General features: G+C 41.2%; 2 protein-coding genes across 2 annotated transcripts in view; one reads left to right on the top strand and one right to left on the bottom strand.

Annotated features, from left to right (window-relative positions):
* Positions 1–1,036, bottom strand: part of ELP2 (elongator acetyltransferase complex subunit 2) — a 48,037-nt gene extending 47,001 nt beyond the window's left edge. The window contains exon 1 of the mRNA XM_004422465.3: positions 722–1,036. Within this exon, the coding sequence (XP_004422522.1) occupies positions 722–859 (138 nt within the window). The 5' untranslated portion in view covers positions 860–1,036. The remainder of the gene's footprint in view (positions 1–721) is intronic.
* Positions 1,037–1,534: 498 nt separating this feature from the next.
* On the top strand, positions 1,535–23,319 carry SLC39A6 (solute carrier family 39 member 6). Its single transcript, XM_004422463.3, has 10 exons — positions 1,535–1,730; positions 3,852–4,586; positions 6,370–6,553; positions 7,365–7,534; positions 8,827–9,045; positions 15,429–15,534; positions 17,733–18,110; positions 19,811–19,891; positions 20,980–21,170; positions 22,019–23,319. The coding sequence occupies exons 2-10, from the start codon at positions 3,861–3,863 to the stop codon at positions 22,169–22,171; spliced, it is 2,208 nt and encodes a 735-aa protein (XP_004422520.1). The 5' UTR covers positions 1,535–1,730; positions 3,852–3,860; the 3' UTR covers positions 22,172–23,319.
* The last annotated feature ends 881 nt before the right edge of the window (positions 23,320–24,200 follow it).

Raw genomic sequence — 24,200 nt, 5'->3', positions numbered from 1 at the left:
GCATTTTAATTTCCAGCACTTTACTTTTTATACTGAGGGTCCTTTTGAGAAGCAACACTAACTGTATTGTCCAAAATTAGCCAGTAGGAATGGGGTCATAATGAACTCTAGGAAGCAAGCAAAAACTAGTCACTTGACAAGTTTAGTAGTTAAAGGGCCAAGAAAACAACCGGCTGGGTGAAGTTCAGGGAATGATAAGTCCTGCCTTATAACTAGTGCTTAGGACCCCCATCCTCTATGACCTTTACCCCAATGGCACTTTCTTTAAAATGTCCATTCCCGAAACTAAAATACAAGTAATATTTTTTTGAAGTTCAATGCAACAAAAATTTATTAAATAACACTGAGGGAAGTATAGAAATGAGATAATGGATTTAATCCATACCTAACTACCAAATCTTTTAAACCCGAACTGATTCTTTAACAGTACTACGGTTCCCACGGAAGGCTTCAGAAAACGTTGTCATCATTCGGATTTCTATGCGGGGCTAACAGGCCATTGTAGGATATGGTGACCCCACGCTGATGCAGCGCGCGAGACGGAGAGGGGCAAGTCTGGAGCGCCCACTGGAGACTCCTCGCCCACACACCCTTCCCCAAGCAGACCCGACAGCACAGGCCGCCTCCTCGCTCTGGAGCAGCGTCTACAGTCCGCCCCGAACGCACCCAGCAGATTCGGCCCCAGAAGCACACAGGGTGGGTGTCTGGCCACCTCTCTTACCCAAGGGTCATAAAGCACCACGGAACAGGACGTGCCGAAGGCCAGAAGTCCTCCGGGCCCGGAGCTCCAGCTCAGTGCTCCACGCACCCGGTTCGGGCAGCAAAACACGTGAGAAACCTCCAGCACCGACGCCCCCATGTCGCTGGCTGGTCAGCGGCCGAGACCTGGGCGTCCACTTCCGCCCTCGGAGCGGAACTACCCGCGCGGCCGCCCCTCCCCTGGCGTTATCCGCTCCGCGTTTCAGAGGCGGCCGAGGGGCGGAGCGGAGGCGGCTGTGGTCCCGCCCCGGCCTCGGCCCTGGCCCGAGTGGTCCTCAGTGCCCGGTCGCCACTACCAGTTTTCGTCTCTTGGACCGTGGGTCAGCGCACAAGCGCGACCTCTGTCCCAGGAGCGAAGACCGACCGGAGAGCTCAGGACTGTCCAGAAAGACCCGGGGCTCGTGTGCCGGCGCGGCCTCAGGAACGTCCTGCTGCCCCTCACGGCCGGGCTCCCAGCAGCGGACGGGGCTGGTCCGGGTGTGGGGGGCTCGGCGAGCCAGTCTCAGGCCTCAGAGAGGCAGAGAGGCGCAGGGGCATGGAGTGGCTGCAGGAACGGACTCCGAACTAGTCTGGGTGGCTCACGGTCTGAGCCCGCGCCGCCGCCCCTGCGAGCCCTGCGGCGCCGGCGAACAGGCGGACACGCGGATCCGCCTGCCGAGGACGGGATTCCGGGCCGCACTGCGCATGCCCCGCAGCCACGGCCGGCGGAGGCGGTGGTTCCCGGCGGCGCGCTGCGCGCGGCGGCAATTAGTAATTGTCCTGCTGTTCCCGGGAGGCGAAGGCGCGTGGGGCGCGGCTTCGCGGTGGCACCCCGCACCGAGGGGCAGCCGGGCCGATGAGAGCACCGCTTCTCGGTGCCCTGTAGAGGTTTCTCAGAGAGAGAAGCACGGACCGGTTCCGAGCCCTCCGGACCGTCCGCGGGGAATAACCTGCGCGCGGGGCCGAGGGAGGGACTGCGAGGCCGCGGAGAGGTGAGTCCCGCAGGTCCGGGAGGGGGCGGCGGACAGGGGAGCCCCGCAGGCCGTGGAGGCCGGACTTCCCAGTTTGGGGTGCACAGATGGGCTTCGGGGACTTTTTGAGGAGGAAGAAGAAGAAGAAGAAGGTACTGTCGTGTTTAAAAATAAAAAGCCCTTAGAAGCAGTTTTGTGTTCTTTCCCGTTTTCTCCACTCGCCCCTTTCTCCACGCCATGCCCTTCGGCTTTCTTTTTTCTTCTAACACACGCCGACTTGCAAGGAAGGGGATCCGCCGGCGAGCCCGCGACCGCCCTAAGCATCCTCCCTGGAGAAAGGCTCGGAGCTGCATGGAGCTGCTCCCAGAACCAACCGTCTGTGCTTGACCCCACCCACCCCGCTCCTTGCCTCTCTCCTGTGAATGATTTCCTAATGGTTCTCTTTTTCCTGTTAACTGAATTTCCAATACTTCGGGCCCCGAAGATTCTTTTTTCAGGAGACTAGCCCTATGGTGGTTATATATTTTCATTTTCCCCTACTCCCAGTATGATAAGCAGTAGTTGTGCAACACATGACAGTTTATGGAGTACTTTCACGTGCATTCGTTGGTGTGGTTTCCTCAGTCACCCTGAAAAATGGGTATTACCAGATTTTCCTGGGCCGAGGAAGAACAGCTGAAAGTGGTAGAGCTTGGTTGCCCCTGGCCCTTGTTCTTTCGCTCCAGAACTCGACCTCTCTGTCTTTCCCTGGAGGCAGATGAGTTTGCTCACAGTCACGGTCTGTGGTGCTAGACATCTGCTGGGTCCAGAGATATCAGTTTAACCCTTATCTGGACTATACCTTCCTGCTCTTAACTAAATTCTGCTTCTCAAGGCTCAGCTCCATTCCTGACTTCTCTTTGGAGCATAGGCCTGTGGTTCCAAACACTATTGTGTGGATGAGTGATAGTTCGATGATAAAATTTTCGCTGGGGGGCCAGCCCTGTGGCATAGTGGTTAAGTTCAGCGCGGTCTGCTTCCGCTGCCCGAATTTGTGGATTCGGATCCTGGCACGACCTACACCACTCATCAGCCATGCTGTGGCGGTGACCCATATATAAAGGGGAGGAAGATTGGTACAGATGTTAGCTCAGGGCTAATCTTCCTCAGCAAAAAAAAAATTTTTTCACTGGTTTATAGCAACATAAGAATGATACAGTTTTTTTTTTTGTTTGTTTTTTTTTTTAAGATTTTATTTATTCAGTTTTTTCCCCCCAAAGCCCCAGTAGATAGTTGTATGTCATAGGTTCACATCCTTCTAGTTGCTGTACGTGGGACTCGGCCTCACGTTGGATGGAGAAGTGGTGCCTCGGGGCGCTCCCGGGATCCGAACCCGGGCCGCCAGCATCAGAGCGCACACACTTAACCGCTAAGCCACGGAGCCGGCCCAAATACAGTTTTTTTTTGAAGTTTAATTTAAAGGACTATTATGCAGTCATTCAAATGAATAAGATCAATTTATATATGTACCAACATGGAAAGATGTCATTTGTTGAGTAGGAAAAAAGATGCCATTTGTGTGGTTAAAGCACATGTCAACTTGAATATGCATAGAAAATATCCTAAGGGATACACAAGAAACTGGCAAAATTGGGTACCTTTGAGGAGGAGGGTAGAGGGAAAGAGGTCTGAAATTGATTTGTATGTAGTTTAAGAAAAACTTTTAACTGAATTATTCTGAGATTGCCATTTCTACTTTTTTTGATGTTAAAGTATTATTTTATGAAATAATGATGGTGGTGGTGGCAGTAGTTGGGTTTAGTTTTGTTTTGAATCGCTGTTCTCAACACAAGAAGTTGCCAGTATGGCTTTGACCATAGGGATCTCTGCAGTCTCTGAATAACTATTGCTTTTACAGCACTAATTACAGAGTCTCTTAGCACTCCGCTGTTCTCCAGTTGTTTCACGTGTTTTAGCAATGCAAGGGTAGAGCCTAGCACTCTAGTCCTTTGTATTTTCACAGTGCTGAGCACTACACATCACACTTAATGATGCTCTGTAAATCTTGATTATTTGATTAGACATCAATTTTCAGCATGAGATTTCTTAATTCAAATTGTTTTAGAAGTGAAGGCAAGAATTTTTTTTTTCTATGTTCTCTAGGAAGGTGCAATGGCCAGGAATTTACCTGTCATCTTGATCCTGACCTTTACCTTGTCAGTCACAAATCCCCTTCATGAACTGGAACCTGCAACTGCTTTCCCTCAGACCACTGAGAAAATTACTCCGAATTGGGAATCTGGCATTAATGTTGACTTGGCAGTTACTGCGCGGCAACATCATCTACAGCAGCTTTTCCGTCGCTATGGAGAAAATAATTCCCTGTCAGTTGAAGGGTTCAGAAAATTGCTTCAGAATATAGGCATAGATAAGATTAAAAGAATCCGTATACACCATGACCACGAGCATCACTCTGACCATGATCATCACTCTCACCGTAATCATGCTGCTTCCGGTAAAAATAATCGGAAAGCTCTTTGCCCAGACCATGACTCTGAGAGCTCGGGTAAAGATCCTAGAAACAGCCAGGGGAAAGGATCTCATCGATCAGAACATGCCACTGGTAGAAGGAATGTTTTAATCAAAGATGGTGTTGCTGCTAGTGAAGTGACCTCAACTGTGTATAATGCTGTCTCTGAAGGAACTCACTTTCTAGAGACAATAGAAACTCCAAAACCTGGAAAACTTCTCCCCAAAGAAGTGAGCAGTTCCACTCCACCCAGTATCACAGAAAAAAGCCGGATGAGCCGGCTGGCTAGTAGGAAAACAAATGAATCTGTGAGTGAGCCTAGAAAAGGCTTTATGTATTCCAGAAACACAAATGAAAATACTCAGGAGGTAAGATGAGTGCTGTTCATTATTTTAGTCAATATGCCTGCTTGTCTGTCCTGTCATTGCTATTCAGTCTCTAGTTGTAAGGAGTTTAAAAATAAAATGGTGAGGTTATGGAGAAGGGAATTTCTACTTCCTCATCACAGCACTTCTCCTGAAGTGTCCCTATGGTGTTGTAAACATTCCTGATACAAAACCTGAGAGATTGTTCTTTGATAAGAATAGTGCTGCCTGCTAAAAACAATTTTCTAATATAGAATTTAAAATAACTGTAGAAAGCAGGGACGGGCCCGGTGGCGCAAGTGGTTAAGTGCGCGTGCTCCCCTGCAGCGGCTCAGGGTTCACCGATTCAGATCCCGGGCATGCACCGACGCACCGCTTGTCAAGCCATGCTGTGGCGGCGTCCTGTATAAAGTGGAGGAAGATGGGCACGGATCTTAGCCCAGGGCCACTCTTCCTCAGCAAAAAGAGGAAGATTGGCAGATGTTAGCTCAGGGCTGATCTTCCTCACAAAAAACAAAAAAATAACTATAGAAAGCAGATATCAAGGTTATTTTTGGAGAAAGTCTTATATTGGGAGAAAGGTCAATGTTATTAATAAAAAATAGAAAAGGGAGGTTGAAAAGCAGGAGTTAGAATCCTTTTAATTAGAGGACAAGCTTAGTCCTCTGATTAAATATTTTAGGGAAAGGTGTGGTTGAAGGGGCTGAAGAACACAAGAACAGCGTTACCTCCTTGGCAGGGGGATCACAGTGACCTGTGGAGTGATTGAAATTGGAGCAGCTACCAAGAACGACGTGCTGGACAAGTGAAAAGTGTGGGCAGTGAGGTTCTGCATTCATGTGTTTTTTCCTAGACTAGACTTCCAGAATGTACACAGTTTGCCTTGGCTGAGAGATGTCAAGAACAGGGAATTAGTTGGTATAAGTTAGTAAACAAAACTTAAGTACTTCATTGAAATCATCATATGACTGTACTAATTCTGGAATAATCCTACTAATGGTCATTCCCATAGCGACACTGATGATAAAGTTTGTTCTGAGTAGTAGTGGCCAAGAACTGTGGGAGTTTAAATAACTTTACAAAACATGAGAAACAGGAACCACTGCCAATTTTGGAGGGAGAAGGGAAGCTTAGATTACCCAGAGGAGATTCTCTTCAAACTAAGCTTGGCCTCTAATTAAATTGTTGAAACGACTGCCTGCTGGTACAGGTTTGTTTTATTAACCAGCCTTGCCCTCCGCCAGGGTAATCTACATAATTTAGTATTCTCTCATTGTAGAGCATTGTTTTGCCAGGTATGTAGACAAAACTGAGCTAAGTTTTGCAAGTATGGTCATTGCTGAAAGAATGACGTGTCTCGGGCTTGTTCAGCCCAGGTTAGGGTCATGTTAGAACTAAAACAATGTATTTCTCAATCTCTGATGAGCCCCATCTCGAAATTAAAGCTCATTTCCTTAATAGGTTTATACAGTGAATTAACAGGCTTGTGAATGTCTGTTTATCCTCATGCTTATTGCACTTGAGGCTTTCTACCTAGGTGACTAGGGCTATAACTGCTTCTCCCAGGAGGAAATAGAGGAGATGAGATGCAACCATTGTGACATAGTATCTCCAGGTAGCTTAAGGCAAGTTCCAAAGTACTCCAAACGAAAGTGGATTTTAATTTGCATTAATTGAAAAAAAACAAAGTAGCTTCAGTAATGAAAGGGTGTTGTGTCATCAAACAACTCTTGGATTCTTTAATAGGAATGCCTTTTGGTGATTTTCACTGCTTTGTTTCTTTCAGTGTTTCAATGCGTCAAAGCTGCTCACGTCTCATGGCATGGGCATCCAGGTCCCATTGAATGCAACAGAGTTCAACTACCTCTGCCCAGCCATCATCAATCAAATTGATGCCAGATCGTGTCTGATTCATACAACAAGTGAAAAGAAAGCTGAAATCCCTCCAAAGACCTATTCTTTACAAATAGGTAGAATTGCCTTGTTAATGTAAAAATATTTTCCAATAGATACATTTATTTTGTACTTATCCTTATATTTATATCAACCTATTCGTTTTTCAGCATAATTCCAAATATATCATCTTAATGGTTCTCTGCCTTAAATGTAAAGAAAGCAAGTGTTAGCCTTACTCTAAATGAATAAGTAATAAACCTTAGATTATAACTTGTCTGAGGTCATCCCACAGGAGGAGAAAGGTCAGAGTTAATTTCCGCTGTTTAGGAGCCTAATTCTGGTATGTTCTTATTAATAGATGAAACTAGGATAAGCTCTACTATAGTGTAGAGCTGCATTGCTCAAAAACTATAGTGAAGAAATAATTGCTTTTCGTTTACTGAGGAAATTATCGAATTCTTGGTTTCCTTCTCTTTCTTCCTTCCTCCCTTCCCTCCCTCCCTTGGTCTCTCCCTCCCTCCCTCCTCCCTACCCTTCCTCCTTCCCTCTCTTCTCTTTCATAATTTAGCTGCTATGGGAGTCCAAAAGCTCAGTTCCCAAGTGAGCTCGAGTTCATCCTTAGTAACCATTTTTTCCCCCCTTTCACCCCCATCTGAAGAATTTACCCGCTAGGCTTGTGCTCTTTACCTGGAAGGTTCAGTCAGATTGTTCATTTGAGCCAGCAACAGATTTCTTGATTATTGCTCTGTTACCACAGGCCTATTCTACTGAGTTTGTATTTCTTTAGCTTCCCTGCTTTTACAAATTGCTTTATGCTACTCCAAAGTCTCTCTTTTAAAGTTTATCAATTGTATGATTTTTCCTTTACTATGTTTTGTTTGACAGCCTGGGTTGGTGGCTTTATAGCCATTTCCATCATCAGTTTCCTGTCTTTGCTGGGTGTTATCTTAGTGCCTCTCATGAATCGGGTGTTTTTCAAATTTCTGCTAAGTTTCCTTGTGGCATTGGCCGTTGGGACATTGAGTGGTGATGCTTTTTTACACCTTCTTCCACATGTAAGTATGGTAATTTGTCCTGCTAGTGTCGTTTTATTATTCAACGTTGAAAAAATATATATATTTTTTGGTTTGTACTAGAATTCTTTGTCTTGTTATGTGTAAAAGGTTAGAAATTTGGTTTAGAGGAGCTGATTTTAAAATATATTTAGTAATTAAAAGCTGTATATTTGTGCTAGGTCTTAATGCATGTTTATTTTTTTTGCTTTTCTCTTTAAGGGAATTTACTAAATACAGACTAATTTAACTTTTTGGAACCCAGTTGATAAAAGGAGACAAATTCTGCTCAGATATTGTTACTGTGACAGACTGCAACAATGTGAATTACCTGCTTACCTGTTAGTGTAGTTACCACAGAAATAAAAATTGTGACTCTTTCTGTACCCAAGAAAGTTACGAGTTTTTCTTCAGAGTTGAATTCATGTGTGGATTTAGAGATTTACAGTTGTGACACAAGTAAATTCTTAAACAAGTTTGGTAAAGTTTATTTAATGTTTAGGATAGAGGCTCAGGCAGAATATATTTGGATCTCATTTTTTAAGTTTCCCTTAGAGGTTTTTAGGTAAGTGGGAAAAAGAAATCACTCCATTCCTGGACTACATATCTCATCGTGTTCCATTCTGTAGTGAAAAACGATTTTGTTCCCTGACCACCAGATGGCAGATGGTCAAGAACACGTGCTGCATGAAGTGGCATGTGCATGGGTGTCCCCTGTGACACGCCCCTCCTCCCCCAATCCCACCTCAGTGCCTGTGCTCCACGCTCAATTCCCTAACATGCAGTGGTATAAGTTCCTACTGCACTCAGCTGCAGGCTGCTGGAGCAGTGCACCTGGATCTTGGGTACCTGCTGGGGCCCTTTACACAGACTGGGCTTCTTGTAAGCACACTGACAATACTAGTATAGGCTTTTCAGTTGGGAGAATAAGTAGTAGACACTACGTGCCTGTTAAATCTGGCTGTTCCCTTTTATTTGTGGCCGTGGTAATTTGTCAAACATTGAAAATACCCACTACGTGTATATCATGAGAGTCTTTGGGGACTGTATCTGTCTTTACACTAAACATATCCACTCTATTAAGTGCCTTAGTACATTATATACTTTAAACTCTAGACAGCTAGCTGCCTGTAGGTAATTTTATTTTTAATGTCCTAAACTTCCCCTAAGCTCTGAACTATCCTGTTAATTGCCTAATTCTGAATCGTTTCAAATTTGACCTTATTATCTTAGCCAATTTTTCTGATATGTGTGAAACTAATGAATTTATAAAATACATATTGTTTTTCCTTTAGTCTCATGCAAGTCACCACCATAGTCACAACCATGAAGAACCAGCAATGGAAATGAAGAGAGGGCCACTTTTCAGTCATCTATCCTCTCAAAACATAGAAGAAAGTACCTATTTTGATTCCACGTGGAAGGGTTTGACAGCTCTGGGAGGCTTGTATTTCATGTTTCTTGTTGAACACGTACTCACATTGATCAAGCAATTTAAAGATAAGAAGAAAAAGGTAAGAACAAGTACTGAGTACTTACTATGCATCAGACATTCATTAGAGTAGTACTCTAACTAGACTGTTAACAGAGCTTGTCCTGGGTGTATGATCTTCATTTTAGACGGGGTTCAGTACCCTTGAGATACTTTTTGCTCCCAGAGGCATTCATGGAGAGCAGTTCTGTATCTTGATAATCCTGCAGTTTTCTGTATTCAGTATTCCCTTCAAACTCCTGAGAGGGTAAGAATGGCAAGGATAGCATCTATATAAATGACCAAACAACGCACAAGCAGGGGCTTGAAGATCAAAAGCATTGTGATTATGGTCTTGATGGTGGCAATGGTTTTAATAAAGTGGGGTTTCTTTTAAAAAAAAGAGAGAAGCATCATAGATACACTATAGATACACTGTTGATATTCATTGGTAGTTATGATTAACTTTAAATTATTCACCCAGTAGCTGACTATTCTGTTTTCTTTCAAAGGCTGTATGACTTTCACAGACCTGCCCTTTGCAAATTGCCACCAGAAAATAGTATGAAGCCAAACAGTAGGCTCTTTATTTCTAGTAAAAATACCCTTTGGGTCATCTGTGGTTATCTGCCTCTTCTGATGTGACAGGGCAAGTCAGTCAAAAGACTGTCCTAGCGGGGATTCTTAACAATGACATGTACACATCTTGGGCATTTTAATTTAGCTTAAAACATTCATACACTCATATTGTGGTCTTTTGATGTTGACCAAAGTTTTCTTTGAGTTGGAGTTCTGTATGATCATTTTTCCATAGACATGCTGCTTCATCGACAATTTCTAATTTTGGTTTCTCTAAAATTGAGCAAGAGGTTATACACTTGTAAGGCTATTTTGAGAGTAGAAGCTAGATTTTGGAAATTTTAACAATTTGATGCAGTGGTTGCCTTATATAATTTGATAGACTCTTTTTTTTATCAACTTGCCTTTGAATCTTTCAAAAGCATCCAACTTAAGTTTTCATAGACGTATTCTCACCATCATTTCATAGTTTGAGCAATATGTAATTAAGTTGTGCAATTACAATAACAAGTATAGCTGGCATGAAGAGGTTTGAAAACTAGCAGTTGATTCTTGCTGAGCATGGAGCTCACGGTGGGAAACAAGAGCATGTGTGAACAGGAGAGTAGCCTCCTCCTCCTCCATCCTGTGAATATTTGCCCCTGTGGATTTTGTAGTCACTAAAATCTCAAGTCACAAAATTTGAACCTTCTCTTTACTGGACCTAAATTTAGAGGGAAAAAGTGAGATAGGAATAGCTTATTCATTCTTTCTTTTTTTTCCCCCTCCCCAAAGCCCCAGTGCATAGTTATGTATTCTAGTTGTAAGTCCTTCTAGTTCTGTGTGAGCTGCCACCACAGCCTGGCAACCGACAGATGACTGGTGTGGTTCTGCCACCAGGAACCAAACCCTGGCTGCCAAAGCAGTGAGAGTGCCAAACTTTAACCACTAGGCCATCAGGGCTGGCTCTAGCTTATTCATTCTTAATCCAGGAAGTCATCTTGCATGTTCCTGTTGTCTCAGCTGCTTAACTTGGACTGGCTTGAGGATATATCCTGCTTCTTTATGTTCTCTGGAATTATTCTTATCTTAAAAAAAACAAATGATCATTTATTGTATTTTTCAGGGGGGCGATTGGAAGTTTGTTTGTTTTACTGTGTTTCTGGTTTAAATGCCATAATTTATTTAACATTCTAATTTCAATTTAGTTTTCAAATTTTACCTTAAGATAGCTTTTCTTTAATTTGGCACTCTTTAACATGGGACTCTAAGAGGTAGGCTCTATATTATCTAATACAGAACAGGTTTTTTTCAAACTCTAGATTATAACTCAGTGAGCTGTGAAATCAATCTTGTGTCATGACCCATGTCTTTAAATGCAACAATAGGGGCCGGCCCCGTGGCTTAGCGGTTAAGTGCGTGCGCTCCGCTGCTGGCGGCCCGGGTTCGGATCCCCGGCGTGCACCGACGCACCGCTTCTCCGGCCATGCTGAGGCCCGCGTCCCACATACAGCAGCTAGAAGGATGTGCAACTATGACATACAACTATCTACTGGGGCTTTGGGGGAAAAAGTAAACAAATAAAAAAAATAATAATAAAATAAAATAAATGCAACAATAGGGCCGGCCCCGTGGCTTAGCGGTTAAGTGGCTTAGCGGTTAAGTGCGCGCGCTCTTAACAGGAACATGCAAGATGACTTCCTGGATTAAGAATGAATAAGCCGCTACTGGCGGCTCCGGTTCAGATCCCGGGTGCACACCGATGCACCGCTTCTCTGGCCATGCTGAGGCCGTGTCCTGCATACAGCAACTAGCAGGATGTGCAACTATAATGTACAACTATCTACTGGGGCTTTGGGGAGAAAAAGGGAAAAAAAGGAGGAGGATGGGCAATAGATGTTAGCTCAGAGCCGGTCTTCCTCAGCAAAAAGAGGAGGATTAGCATGGATGTTAGCTCAGGGCTGATCCTCCTCACAAAAAAATAAAAAAATAAATAAATAAATGCAACAATAATATTACAGTATATTACAATGTATATATTACTGTGGGTTATATTCGAAGAAGTTTGAAATCTCTATTCTAAAATAGTTTCTACTGGAATGTAAGCTTTAAGAGCCAGAATCTCTCTTTTTTTACTGCTATGCCTCCATTGTCTAGAATAGCATCTGGGACATAATAGATGATTGATAAATATTTGTTGACTGTATAAGAAACTTTAAACAGCGAGTAAGCATAATTTCTAGACAAAGACTTCCCACAGGAGTTTTGCAAACATTGCATGTTCTCTTCCTTTTTAGAATATATTCAGTTTATCTTTTGTCAAGGGCATCCAGATCTTAGTGTTACTTATTTAATGGTTTTTAATCTCATTTGGTTCTCTCAAAAAGAAAAAGAACTATTCATTATACGGTGAGTGTTAGGAGCTCTCCAGCCTCATTGCGGACATTTTACCTAAGATTTTCCTTAATACATCCATCCTGCACCCCTGGGAGATTCCATATATCATAGTTTTAGGTCATCTGCCATATATGTCGATCTAAAATCTCTATATTCAAATTAGGGGTACATTTCGTACTTGATATAGACAGACAGACGTTTATAATAATTTCAGCCTCAAAGTTTCTTTCTACCAGCTAAGATGATGCTGGAAACCTGAGCATTATCTGTGACATCTCCCTCATCCTCATATTCAACCTAGTTTTATTAAATACATCCAGAGTCTTTCCATTTCTCTCCATTTTCCTTGCTATCATTCTAGCCCAAGCCATGCTTATCTCCCTCCCATCTACAGTGTATCGAGTGACGGCAGTTACCTCCCAACTGGCCTGTCTACGTTATTTTTTTTTCTTCTTCCAATCCAGAGCAGAGCAGGCAGAGTGATTTATTTAAATGAAAGTCTAATGAGGTTGTATACCACAACTTAAATCCTTTCTTCAGTGACTTCTCATTGCTTTTAGGACAAAGTCCACAACTCTTAACTTGTTTGCATTGTCTGGTCTCCACCAGCTGCCTAGCCTCATCTCTAGCCACCCTGTCTCTGACGTGCTAGGTCCCAACCACCTTGAACCTCTTTCAGTTCCAGGATGGGGCTGGCCCTTTCCTGCTTTAGGGCCCTCCCACATGCTATTCTCCCTGCCTGGAATACTTCCATCTCTCCACACACATACCCACTCCCATCCCCCACCCTGCCCTTCCCCTGCAAACTCCTGTTCATCTTTAGGTCTTAGTATAAAAATCCCTTTCTCAAGGAATCCTGTCCTGGGGCTTGGTTCTTGTTGTTATAAACTCTCATAGCACTCTGGGTTTTTCCTTTGTACAGTGTATCGAGAATTGCGACCAAAGAATTGTATAATCATTGTCTCTGTAAAGCCTCCTTCCCTGTAGGTCATAAACTCCATGAGAGCAGAGACCATGTATATCTTGTTTTACATTGTATTGCCAGCACTTAGCATGGGGAGCATTATACGTCTTTAATGCTTGTGGAATTGTTGACGCAAAATAATCAATAACCATTCTCCAGATAAGAGAGATAAGATGAGTTTTACTTGAGCCAGGATGAGGGTTATAACCTGGAAGGCAGTTTTCACAAAGGAAGAAAGCATTCTGGAGAAGCATGGTTTTCAGAAGAGCCTTATACCTTTTTAGAACAAAAAACATACATTAAACACACCCAAGATACATATTCATCAAAGTTTCAAAGAGGTATTCAGTTGCAAATTAGCAGGTCGACAGGACCCTGATGTCTTTTTGGGAAAAGGAGAAGGGGAAAACGGGGGGCCGGCCCAGTGGCGCAAGCAGTTAAGTGTGCACGTGCCGCTGCGGCAGCCCACGTGCCACTTGTTAAGCCATGCTGTGGCAGCATCCCATATAAAGTAGAGGAAGAAGGGCATGGATGTTAGCCCAGGGCCAGTCTTCCTCAGCAAAAAAGAGGAGATTGGCATAGCATGTTAGCTCAGGGCTGGTTTTCCTCACAAAAAAAAAAAAAAAAAGGGAAAAGGGGCTAATACAGGCGTTACCAATAGGGCGTTACCAAATAAGGCATTAACTATAGGGTGTAGGAGGGGAAGTAAGCATTCTTAAGAGAGTGCATTCTTTAATGGCTAAAGCAGATGTACAATGTATGTTTGATAGGCCATTAGTAAGGCTTTTTTAGTTCAAGCCTAATCAGTTTTGAACCGGAAGTTACCCCATATACCTCAATATGTGAAAATCTCTTGTCAGAATGAAAGAATTGGTTAAACTATAAGTTCTAAAGAGAGTCATTGCCCAAGAAAAAATAAAGCATCAACTAAAGTTGCTGATACCCTGAGTTGATTTATTTTCACAAATATTTATGTACTGTCTCTATTTGAGGCGTTATTCTAGGGGTAAGTGTAAAGATTTATCTGTGTGCTTGCCTTTAAAAACTTATAACCTGGGCCGGCCCCGTGGCATAGCGATTAAGTGCATGCGCTCCGCTGCTGGCGGCCTGGGTTCGGATTGCAGGCACGTACCAAGGCACTGCTTGTCAAGCCATGCTGTGGCAGCATCCCATATAAAGTGGAGGAAGATGGGCACCAGTGTTAGCTCAGGGCCAGTCTTCCTCAGCAAAAAGATGAGGATTGGCATGGATGTTAGCTCAGGGCTGATCTTCCTCTCACACACACACACACACACACACACACACACACACTAAATTAATTAATTAATTAATTTTAAAAAAAAGAAAAAAACTTATAACTTAAGAATATACATGGGCCGGCCCCGTGGCTTAGCGGTTGGGTGCGTGCGCGCTCCACTGCTGGCGGCCCGGGTTCGGATCCCAGGCGCACACCGACAAACCGCTTCTGTGGTCATGCTGAGGCCGCGTCCCACATACAGCAACTGGAAGGATGTGCAGCTATGACATACAACTATCTACTGTGGCTTTGGGGGGAAAAGATAAATAAAATCTTTAAAAAAAAAAAAGAATATACAGATATTTTATATGCTGTTAGAGGTAGAATGAAATCTCAGGTATGGGGGCAATCGTTTAAGTCATATTCAAAGGTATGCAAATAAGAAATCTATTATTTGTGTGACAGTTTTCATCATTTTGAATGTTATCTTCTACATAAGTAAATAATATACAGGCACCATTGTTCAAACAGTGACCTTTATGCCTGAGCTCAGAGATAGGGACAGTATCTCAAGCATGGTATTCGGGTGGTTAAAAAAACTAGTGATAAATGCAAGGCTAATAGAGATTTGTTTAAAAAGAGAAAGCTTGTTAATGGTGTTTTATTATAGGAAAAGTATTTTAGTTTTAATAACAAATACATATCAGTATCACAGTATAGTTTTAGATTATAAGAAGTATGGGGTTTCAGTGTCCAAAAAAGGGATGGAGAAAACCAAGCAACTGGTTAGTAGGTCACAAAATGCCTCTAGCTGGTTCTAAATTAATAACCTGAGGCAGGGCTCAATTTTAATGTGTGTCTGAGTCACCCAGGGATCTCATTAAAATGCCTATCCTGATTCATTAGGCCTAGGATGTGGCCTGAAATTGTTCGTTTCTAAAAGCTTGCAGGGAATGCTCTGCTGGTTATGTAAGATCACACTTAGGATAGATGGCCTAGGGGATGTTCAGAAAGATGAATGTGTGATTTTTCTACATTTCACGTTACTGAGGTATTGCTTCTTCACTTTTCTGAACAATTACTATGCCTAAGACACACTACTAGGTGCTATGCAAGTTAAGTGCAGGCCTTGCCCTGAGATGGCGTTTATTCCGATAGAGATCTGTTACTCTGTCGTCTTTTTCTGTATCTTTTGCTTAACTGTTTATTTAAAGCTGTACACATAGGCAAATCAACTATTTTAAAGTATTGCTTTTCCTTGCTATTTTAGAATCAGAAAAAACCTGAAAATGATGATGATGTGGAGATTAAGAAGCAGTTCTCCAAGTATGAATCTCAACTTTCAACAAATGAGGAGAAAGTGGATGCAGATGATCGTAAGTCCGTATGAATCTGAGGCCTGGAAGGAGTTCATTGTTCTGTAATTTGCAGGCAGCTTGGCCTATCTGGAAGAGACGGGACCATGTCCCTTTGTTTTTTTTTGTATTTCCTACGTTTTCTTTTAAATTGCCAGAGAGTAGGTTGTTTCTGGGTATATTTACTTTTTTTTCCTATAATTTTTTTATTTTGAGTTCAGGCTTACAGAAAAGTTTCAAGAATAATACAAAGAATTCCTGTGTCCCTTTCCTTTATTCCCCAGTTATTTTGCCTACATTTATCATTCTCTCTCTTTCTCTATGTACACATACACATTTTTTCCTAAACCTTTTGAGAGTAAGTTACAGACGTGCTTCTTCTTTACCCCTAAACAGTTTAGTATATGTTTCCTGAGAGAAAGGACATTGTCTTTTATAACCACAGTTCAGTTACCGAAATCAGGAAATTAACGCTGATGCAATGCCAGTATGTAGTCTACAGACCTTATTTGTGTTTTTCCAATTGTCTTTAAAATTCCTTTATACTCCCCCCTCCCCCAAAAGAAAAAGATTGATCCCGAGTACAATCCAGGATAAAATGTTGCATCTAGTTGCCCCTCATTTTGGGTTTGTCTAAATTTTTTTTTTATGACTAGATTGATCAGTTTGGGCAGGAATACCACAAAGTGGTATTGTATCCTGCGCCACCCGACATGATGCCCTTTGTCACATACTGATGGTGTTAATTTTGATCACTTGGCTAAGGTTGTGTCTACCATGTTTCTCCACTGTAAAGTTACTATTTTTCCTGTAACTTCACTGTTAGCTTGGGATTTCTTGTGGACAAATTCAATTAAGATTAAAATTTTAAACCAAACTCCTCACCATGGCCTTTAGAGTCCTGCCCTACTCTCCACTCTCCCCCGTTGTTCACTCTGCCCAGCCTCACTGGCCTTTTCATCCTGTGAGCATACCAGGTTTGTCTCAGAGCCTTGCATTCCCTGTTCCTTCTGCTTGGAAGCCTCTTCTTCCAGATCTTCACATAAATTTTTCCTTCTATAATTTGAGTCTCAACTCAGATATCTGCTCCTCGGAGGCCTTTCCTGATCACCCAAATATAGAGGTCTCCCAGGCGTTCTCCTCCACCCTTTTCTCTTTTCCCATGCTTTCTAGTGCCTTAAATTACCTTACTTATACACATGTTTGCTTGTTAGGTGGACAAGAACATAAGTTTCTTAATACCAGAGACTTTGTCATGCTTCCTTCTATCCCCAGTGCCCAGCAGGGTGCCTGGCCCAGAGTAGGTGCCCAGTAGACAGTGGCTGGCTGTGGAGAGTATGTGCCCAGTAGACAGTGGCTGGCTGTGGAGAGTAGGTGCTCACTAGACAGTGGCTGGCTGTGGAGAGTAGGTGCCCAGTAGACAGTGGCTGGCTGGGGAGGGAGAAGACTTGATTGTTGCTACTGCCTGTGTGTAAGGTTTCCTCTGCACCCTTTGTTTTCCAACATGCTGTTTTTCTCTAAAGAGCAAATAAAATGCTCTTGCTCTTCTTCCTGCATCTGTTCTCTCTTCAACCTTTTTAATGGACTCTACTGAAATATATAACGATGAGAGGACATAGCTGCTCTAGAATTGGACCACGGTGTTGAGAATGCTCCAAAGAAAAGTGAAACCAATGTACAGGACAAAGGAAAAACAAAACATTGTTGTTGCAATTTATTTTTCTTTGCACAGTAGATAATAAATGGTTCTTGGTGATGATGGTATTTCAGATTCTTCTGTTTTTCCTTGAATTTTGCCCTCAAAAAAGAGGAAGTCAGACGACAGGATTATGCACGTTTTTTATTTCTGATTTTCAGTATTTTTCTTAAATATTTTTCTAAAATAAGTAGGTACTTCTTTTATAATCAGGAAAGAAGTCATCTTTAAAAATGCAGGGAGGCAGAAGAAATTAAGGAGGATCTGGAGGGCAGTTATTGAAAGTTAAGTTTAAAATCCATTCTTAATGTGAGATCATTTAATTTCTAAAATTCATTAAAACCTATCGATGATTTTCATCAATAATATTCTAATGTTTAGTTCTTCAGGTATATGTGAGAGAGTTCCCATGCTTTAAGATCTTTTTTTGACTTTAATTGTCAGTGGGAATGTTTGAAATGTGTCCAAGCACATTAATGAAGCCTTCTGACCTTGTCCCAATGTCCTTTATGTTTATATCTAGGACCTGAAGGCTATTTACGGGCAGACTCACAAGAGCCCTCCCACTTTGATTCTCAACAGCCAGCAATCTTGGAAGAAGAAGAGGTCATGATAGCTCATGCTCATCCACAAGAAGTCTATAATGAATATGTACCCAGAGGGTGCAAGAATAAATGCCATTCGCATTTCCATGATACGCTCGGCCAGTCAGACGATCTCATTCACCACCATCATGACTACCATCATATTCTCCATCACCACCACCACCAGAACCACCACCCCCACAGTCACAGTCAACGCTACTCTCGGGAGGAGCTAAAAGATGCCGGTATTGCCACATTGGCCTGGATGGTGATAATGGGCGACGGCCTGCACAATTTCAGCGATGGCCTAGCAATTGGTATACATCTACATATTTGCCCCTTGTTGACTGACTCTGAAAATGTCACATTAAACTACTAGTCCAATTTTAACAAAGAATAGGTTGGCTTTGATAAGGCTATTAACTTCTAAGATTATAAAAATATTATTTCTTATTTGGATACTTTGACAATGAAATACTCAATAAATGCTAGTAAGATTAAGTGCTAGGAAATTTGCCTAGCCCGTTACCTAATACTGTAACTATCAAAAGTTGTTGTAATTTGCATGGTCTTAAGATCAGGCTCTAATGTGTATGGAGCATGTGGTTTTTTTCCCCTATACATTTAAGTTCCCTTATCTGCAATATAAACGTTATTTATTAAGGTAAAAGAATCTTGGGCCAGCCCCATGGCTTAGCGGTTAAGTGCACGCGCTCCGCTGCTGGCGGCCCGGGTTCGGAACCCCGGACGCGCACTGCTTCTCCAGCCATGCTGAGGCCGCGTCCCACGTACAGCAACTGGAAGGATGTGCGGCTATGACGTACAACTATCTACTGGGGATTTGGGGGAAAAAAATAAATAAATAAAATTATTAAAAAAAAAAAAAAAGGTAAAAGAATCTTTTCCATCGTCTTTTCTTTTACGCTAAAAGAATCTTTGTGTGTCTGATAAGTTCAGTTACCAATCTCTATCCAAAGAAGAACTATAGAGTTTTTGCTATTAAATTATGATGCCACAATTGAGAAATAGTAGAATACTGACAAATCTTAGTAACAGAAGGAAGGAACTGGAAGGAACCATGGAAATAATTACAGATTAGGCAGCTGAGGCCTGGCAAGGTGAACCACTTGCCCAAGGAGGCAGTGCTGTTTTGTAGCCCAGCTGAGATGGGGCCAGGCCTTGGCTCCCTGGGAGCCTGCTGCTCTTCTTCCTCTGTTTTTTTTTTTTTTTTATTTTTTTTAAAGATTTTATTTATTCATTTTTTCCCCCCAAAGCCCCAGTAGATAGTTGTATGTCGTAGGTTCACATCCTTCTAGTTGCTGTACGTGGGACTCGGCCTCGGGTTGGACGGAGAAGTGGTGCCTTGGGGCGTGCCCGGGATCCGAACCCGGGCCGCCAGCATCAGAGCGCGCGCACCTAACCGCTAAGCCACGGAGCCGGCCCTCTTCTTCCTCTGTTGTACACAGCATAAATGACAAAGGATGTGCAAGTGCTCAGTCGTGGTTTATAAGCAATCAGTCGTATAATGTGTTAGCTTTTAAAAGGGGAGGAGCTGTTTGTCTTAGACTCTTCTTATGAGACAGTGGAAGAATGAATGTAAACAAGTCTAATTACATAGTGAATTCCTCCCAGGCCAGTGAAACATACTTGTCTCTTGACTACTGAGTTTTTTTTTCTAAACCTTTTAAATCAGTTTATTTTATATTTTTAAATAAGTATTTTATGTGGTAACAATTACTTCTCAGATTTGTATAAGATCATCTAATCACTCTAAGGCATAGGGGAACTTTCCTTTCTCAATCATATCTGCTTGTGCTCCTTTGGGAAATTTTAACCTAATTGAATGTAATCTAAGATGACTTACAAAGAAGATACAGAGTTCAGTTGGGAAAGTTCTATTTATTCACAACCAGAATAGAGTTCATTTCTTTTACCTCGTTTTGTATGCTGGTACAATTTAAAAAAACACACTCACAAAATAATGTAGCCAAACTTTTTCTGATTGATTTTTACACAGGTGCTGCTTTTACTGAAGGTTTATCGAGTGGTTTAAGTACTTCTGTTGCTGTGTTTTGTCACGAGTTGCCTCATGAATTAGGTAAGAGAACCATATAAATGATATTTTTCCAGGTGGGTTGAAGTGTCCTAGTATCACTGGCTTTTGCTAATGATAGTAGTTCCACCAAGCTTCCCCCTAACTTTTTTGCCTTCTTATAAGTCTGCTAACTAAGCTTTTTTACTGAGCACAAGTTTGTTTCCAGCCAGAATTCTGACCTTATGAGTACGATTACGTGATTGCCTATGTGGTGTTCCCAGAGAGGTAGCTGGGCCCCCTCTCTCATCCTCTTCCCCACCAAATATCTTATACCAGCATACTGGTGACATCAGTGATTGTTATCTTCACACACACAATATGATAAGACCAAAGGAATCATCTTCCATTATCAGAGAGCGGTTGGCAAAGAGAATCTCATTGGAGTTGAAGGAAAGGGAAGTTGATGAATTACGTTTTGAATATTTTTCTTCTCTGTCACCAGGACTTAAAACTTTCTAAGAATTGTTCTGGATCCCAGTCCATGTCCTTGTTTTTCTTCTTATAGACAGATATTCGCACACATTGCCATTTTTACTTTTGTTCCTTGGCATGTGTTCTGCCATTCAGAAGGCCTCCTACCTGCCTGCTCAATGCCTGTAATCCTCAACATCTGGTTTATGTTTCACGTTCTCGATCCTTCATGCTCCATGAAGCCTCTCTTAACTATTCCCATCTTAATTTATCTCTTTTTCTCCTTTTATAACTAGAAAATTATACTCTTTACCTCTTAATTATATATTGTCTTTATCATTTGCTGATCGTTTCATGGGTGTTCTTCACCCTCTTCTTTGTGGCCAATTATAAGCTCCTTGAAGACAGTACAAGAGCACGATAGTAGGTTTCTTGTATTTATCATTCATTGATGAAGTGGAAGGCTCAAGAAAACCTTTGGATAAAAAATATCTTACTTTATAGAGCTGTTAGGGTGATTTACATTGATTAACACATATCCCTGGGTAATTCTTAATTTTGCTTCTCTTTTTTTTTGCAAAAAAAATTGGAGAATTTCTTAAATCTGGAAAGTCTCTTGGGTATGTGTCTTAAAAATGATTTTTCAATTACTTTATCCCCTTTTTTGTTTTCTGTTAAAGGTGACTTTGCTGTTTTACTAAAGGCTGGCATGACTGTTAAGCAGGCTGTTCTTTATAATGCTTTGTCGGCCATGCTGGCATATCTTGGAATGGCAACAGGAATTTTCATTGGTCATTATGCTGAGAATGTTTCTATGTGGATATTTGCACTTACTGCTGGCTTATTCATGTATGTTGCTCTGGTTGATATGGTAAGTTTTTAAGAAATCAAATTACAATATTGACTAACAATAAAATAAAGAAAATGTTCAGTGAAGCCTCATTTTTAAAAAGGCTTTAGATTAAATGCAATAGAGATGAGAAGTGATTCTGTACTCTGCAAAGTAGCATATAAAATATGCTTGTCTTTTAGAGTTTATCTTTTTGGATTGTTTATCACAAGAACATCTTCATCCTGCCTTAGGTGTATCAGGATACACGGAAATATCTATCCCCTTCCAGTATGTCTTTTTGAGAGTAGAATCTCAATAATCAGGCATTGAATTGTGCATAGATTTGTAGGAAACCTAGCACAAGCCACATATTGTTGGCATGCTGTGTGTACTCCTTAAAAGTTAAAAAAATGCTTAAAATCTCCTTATTAATGGCCAAAGGAGTCACATCTTTTTGTCACCAAAGTACACATAACAATCCTAGTCAATCTAATTGCTAAAATTTTATTTTATTTAGTGTAAGGTTTCCATATCTCTGAACTTCAGGTAAGCCACATGTTATATTCAGTTCAGATACAGGCAGTAAGTGAATCAGGGTAATCAAATACCTATCCATTTTACAGAGGAGCAAACTGGACCAATATAAATTTTGACTTGCTGAGCAGACCATGAATAATCATTATTAATTAAACTGCTAGGAAATGCTGTGTGACATTATTAGCTAGTATCAGTATGTATGAGGTCGTGTTTTAAGGAATTGACTCAGTATATCCAGCTACTCAGTATATCCAGTACATAAAGCTAATATCCTCTCCTGCAAATTCTTCTAAAAAGTAATCTGTGGTTCTGAAAACTTAACGTTGCTCTCTTTTTTTTTCTTCTTCAAGGTACCTGAGATGCTGCACAATGATGCTAGTGACCATGGATGTAGCCGCTGGGGATATTTCTTTTTACAGAATGCTGGGATACTTTTGGGGTTTGGAATTATGTTGCTTATTTCCATATTTGAGCATAAAATTGTGTTTCGTATAAATTTCTAATAGGGTATAGATGCTAGAGTAGCTTAAAAAACATTGCTGTCTATAGTTTGAATAGGTCATAGGGAGATGAGAGTCTGTATCCTGTGATATGCAGCATTTAAGATTAGTGGATTTTGTGATTTTTGTATTGAATATTGCCATTCGTTATGCTTATAAGGTCAGTTATGGTGGTAACATAAAGGTACGTTTTAATATTTAAGTTATTCTATTTTGGGAATATAAGCTATATGTGCAATTGACCAATTTTACCAGTTTATTGTATAAACAAGAGATTTGGCATGACGTGTTCTGTATATTTCAGGAAAAATGTCTTGAATGCTTTTTCTAGAACTAATTTAATACAGTAATTCCCATGCTGGATTTTAGGCCTCTGAAGAACTGCTGGTCTTTAGGAGTCAGAATACGCACAAAGCCTAAGATACCTAAAGGTTGAACTGAATTTAAGCTAAGAAATAAGGAGAAAAAGAGAAGAATCTGTAAAAATTAAGAAGGCATAGATTTCTTCCAATAAACCACAAAACTGGTTATAAAATAGAAGGGGAAAATTTAGATTTAATTTAAAAAGGCAATATTAGTAAAGTATTACTCTAGTATTAATAGTAGAGTACATTCATAAACGTTTTTGTCAGAGTATTAATGTTCCCATAAAACCATAGTGAGCACTTTTTACTAATTTAGGTGTACATTTAACTTTGTATAATAGGGAAGTCTAAATATATTTAATGAATTCAAGCAATATATCACTTGAGCAGGAAATTGGAATTTTAAAATATTTGTGTGGAGATATACCAGATGAATATGAGTAAGTTTATGTATTTCCAGAAGACTTGGATATCACCAAGTTGTGTATCACCTGAGGTTATGTGATTGGATATTCTGGTTATCTGGTTTACCAAACGTCAGTGTATTAGAACTTTGAGATATATAAGGACATTAAAACCATACTGAGTATAATTTGACTTCTTGGATTTCGAAAGTACTTTGGTGTCTTTCAGTGCTTCAGTGTTGTCATTATGAGCAATTGTCATTTTTATGTGTGGTACTTTAGACATACTAGGGCTGTCTGTGGCATTCTCTAGATGTTGCTTTTCTACAAAATAAATTCCCTCTCAAAAAAATAAATAAATAAATTCCCAATGTCAGCTTGATATCGGATGTCTGATTTATTTTACTTTTTTTTACCTTCTTAACCATTTTTAAGTGTACAGTTCAGTAGTTTTAAGTATATTCATGTTGTGCAATAGATCTCCAGAACTTTTTCACCTTGCAGAACTGAAACTCTATACCGATTTAAAAAAACTCATTTCCTCCTCCCCACAGCCCCTGGTAACCACCATTCTACTTTATGTTTCTATGAATTTGAGGTGTCTGATTTTCTTAAGTACAATCGAGATTATAGTATACTTATCAATTCATTTATATTATTGTATTGAGTGGCCTTATTCAATTTTAAATTCTTAATCATAAAGGGCATTTCCAAAAATATTGGTCCACAGTTTGTTCCAAGCTGTCTCTTTTTTTTTTTAAACAACCAGAGCCTTAAGCTTGAGAAGAAGGTTGAATACCCCACGTTCTAAAGAGAATCAGAAAAAACTGGACAGACCCTACACCCCACTAGGACCTATTGAGAGATAAGGGGACCAGCATTTCTGTTCTCCAAGTGAAAGGGATGAGTGTGGGTAACAAGAGAATTACTTGAATTGGGCATGCCTGAAAGGATGAGATGAGGCATCTCCTTCTGTGGCTGAATGATTACTCTGCTTCAAAAGCCCACAGACCCACCCTGTTATTCACTGCTAGATCAGTGCAAGGTGAAGTTATGGAATAGCTGGAAATGTTCTTTGAGTTTGGGGAACACAGACTTGTACCTACTCCTTCACAGAGATTCTGAAGGTGGAAAGTGTGCTGGACCAGCCCACAAAACAGGATGAATAGGAATAATAGTTCGCACTCCAGTTTGAACCTGTTAGTGGCTATGTGGAAGATTTAAGTAGTTAGTTCCCATGGCTCCGTGAGAGGGAGAATGGAG

The sequence above is a fragment of the Ceratotherium simum genome, chromosome 14 (genome assembly GCF_057802395.1).
Source record: "Ceratotherium simum simum isolate JZ-2026a chromosome 14, ASM5780239v1, whole genome shotgun sequence".
In the NCBI taxonomy this organism is placed as follows: Eukaryota; Metazoa; Chordata; class Mammalia; order Perissodactyla; family Rhinocerotidae; genus Ceratotherium; species Ceratotherium simum.
The sequence above is the reverse complement of the archived record's forward strand: the minus strand, read 5'-3'. Positions and strand labels throughout refer to the sequence as shown.

What these genes read in the sequence shown, in the direction of transcription:
- SLC39A6 (XM_004422463.3), top strand. Translation starts at nt 3,861, where the DNA reads ATGGCCAGGAATTTACCTGTCATCTTGATCCTGACCTTTACCTTGTCA. An exon ending in TTAAAGATAAGAAGAAAAAG is followed by an intron (nt 9,046 to 15,428) that starts GTAAGAACAAGT and finishes TTGCTATTTTAG; the next exon opens with AATCAGAAAAAACCTGAAAA. An exon ending in CAGCGATGGCCTAGCAATTG is followed by an intron (nt 18,111 to 19,810) that starts GTATACATCTAC and finishes ATTTTTACACAG; the next exon opens with GTGCTGCTTTTACTGAAGGT.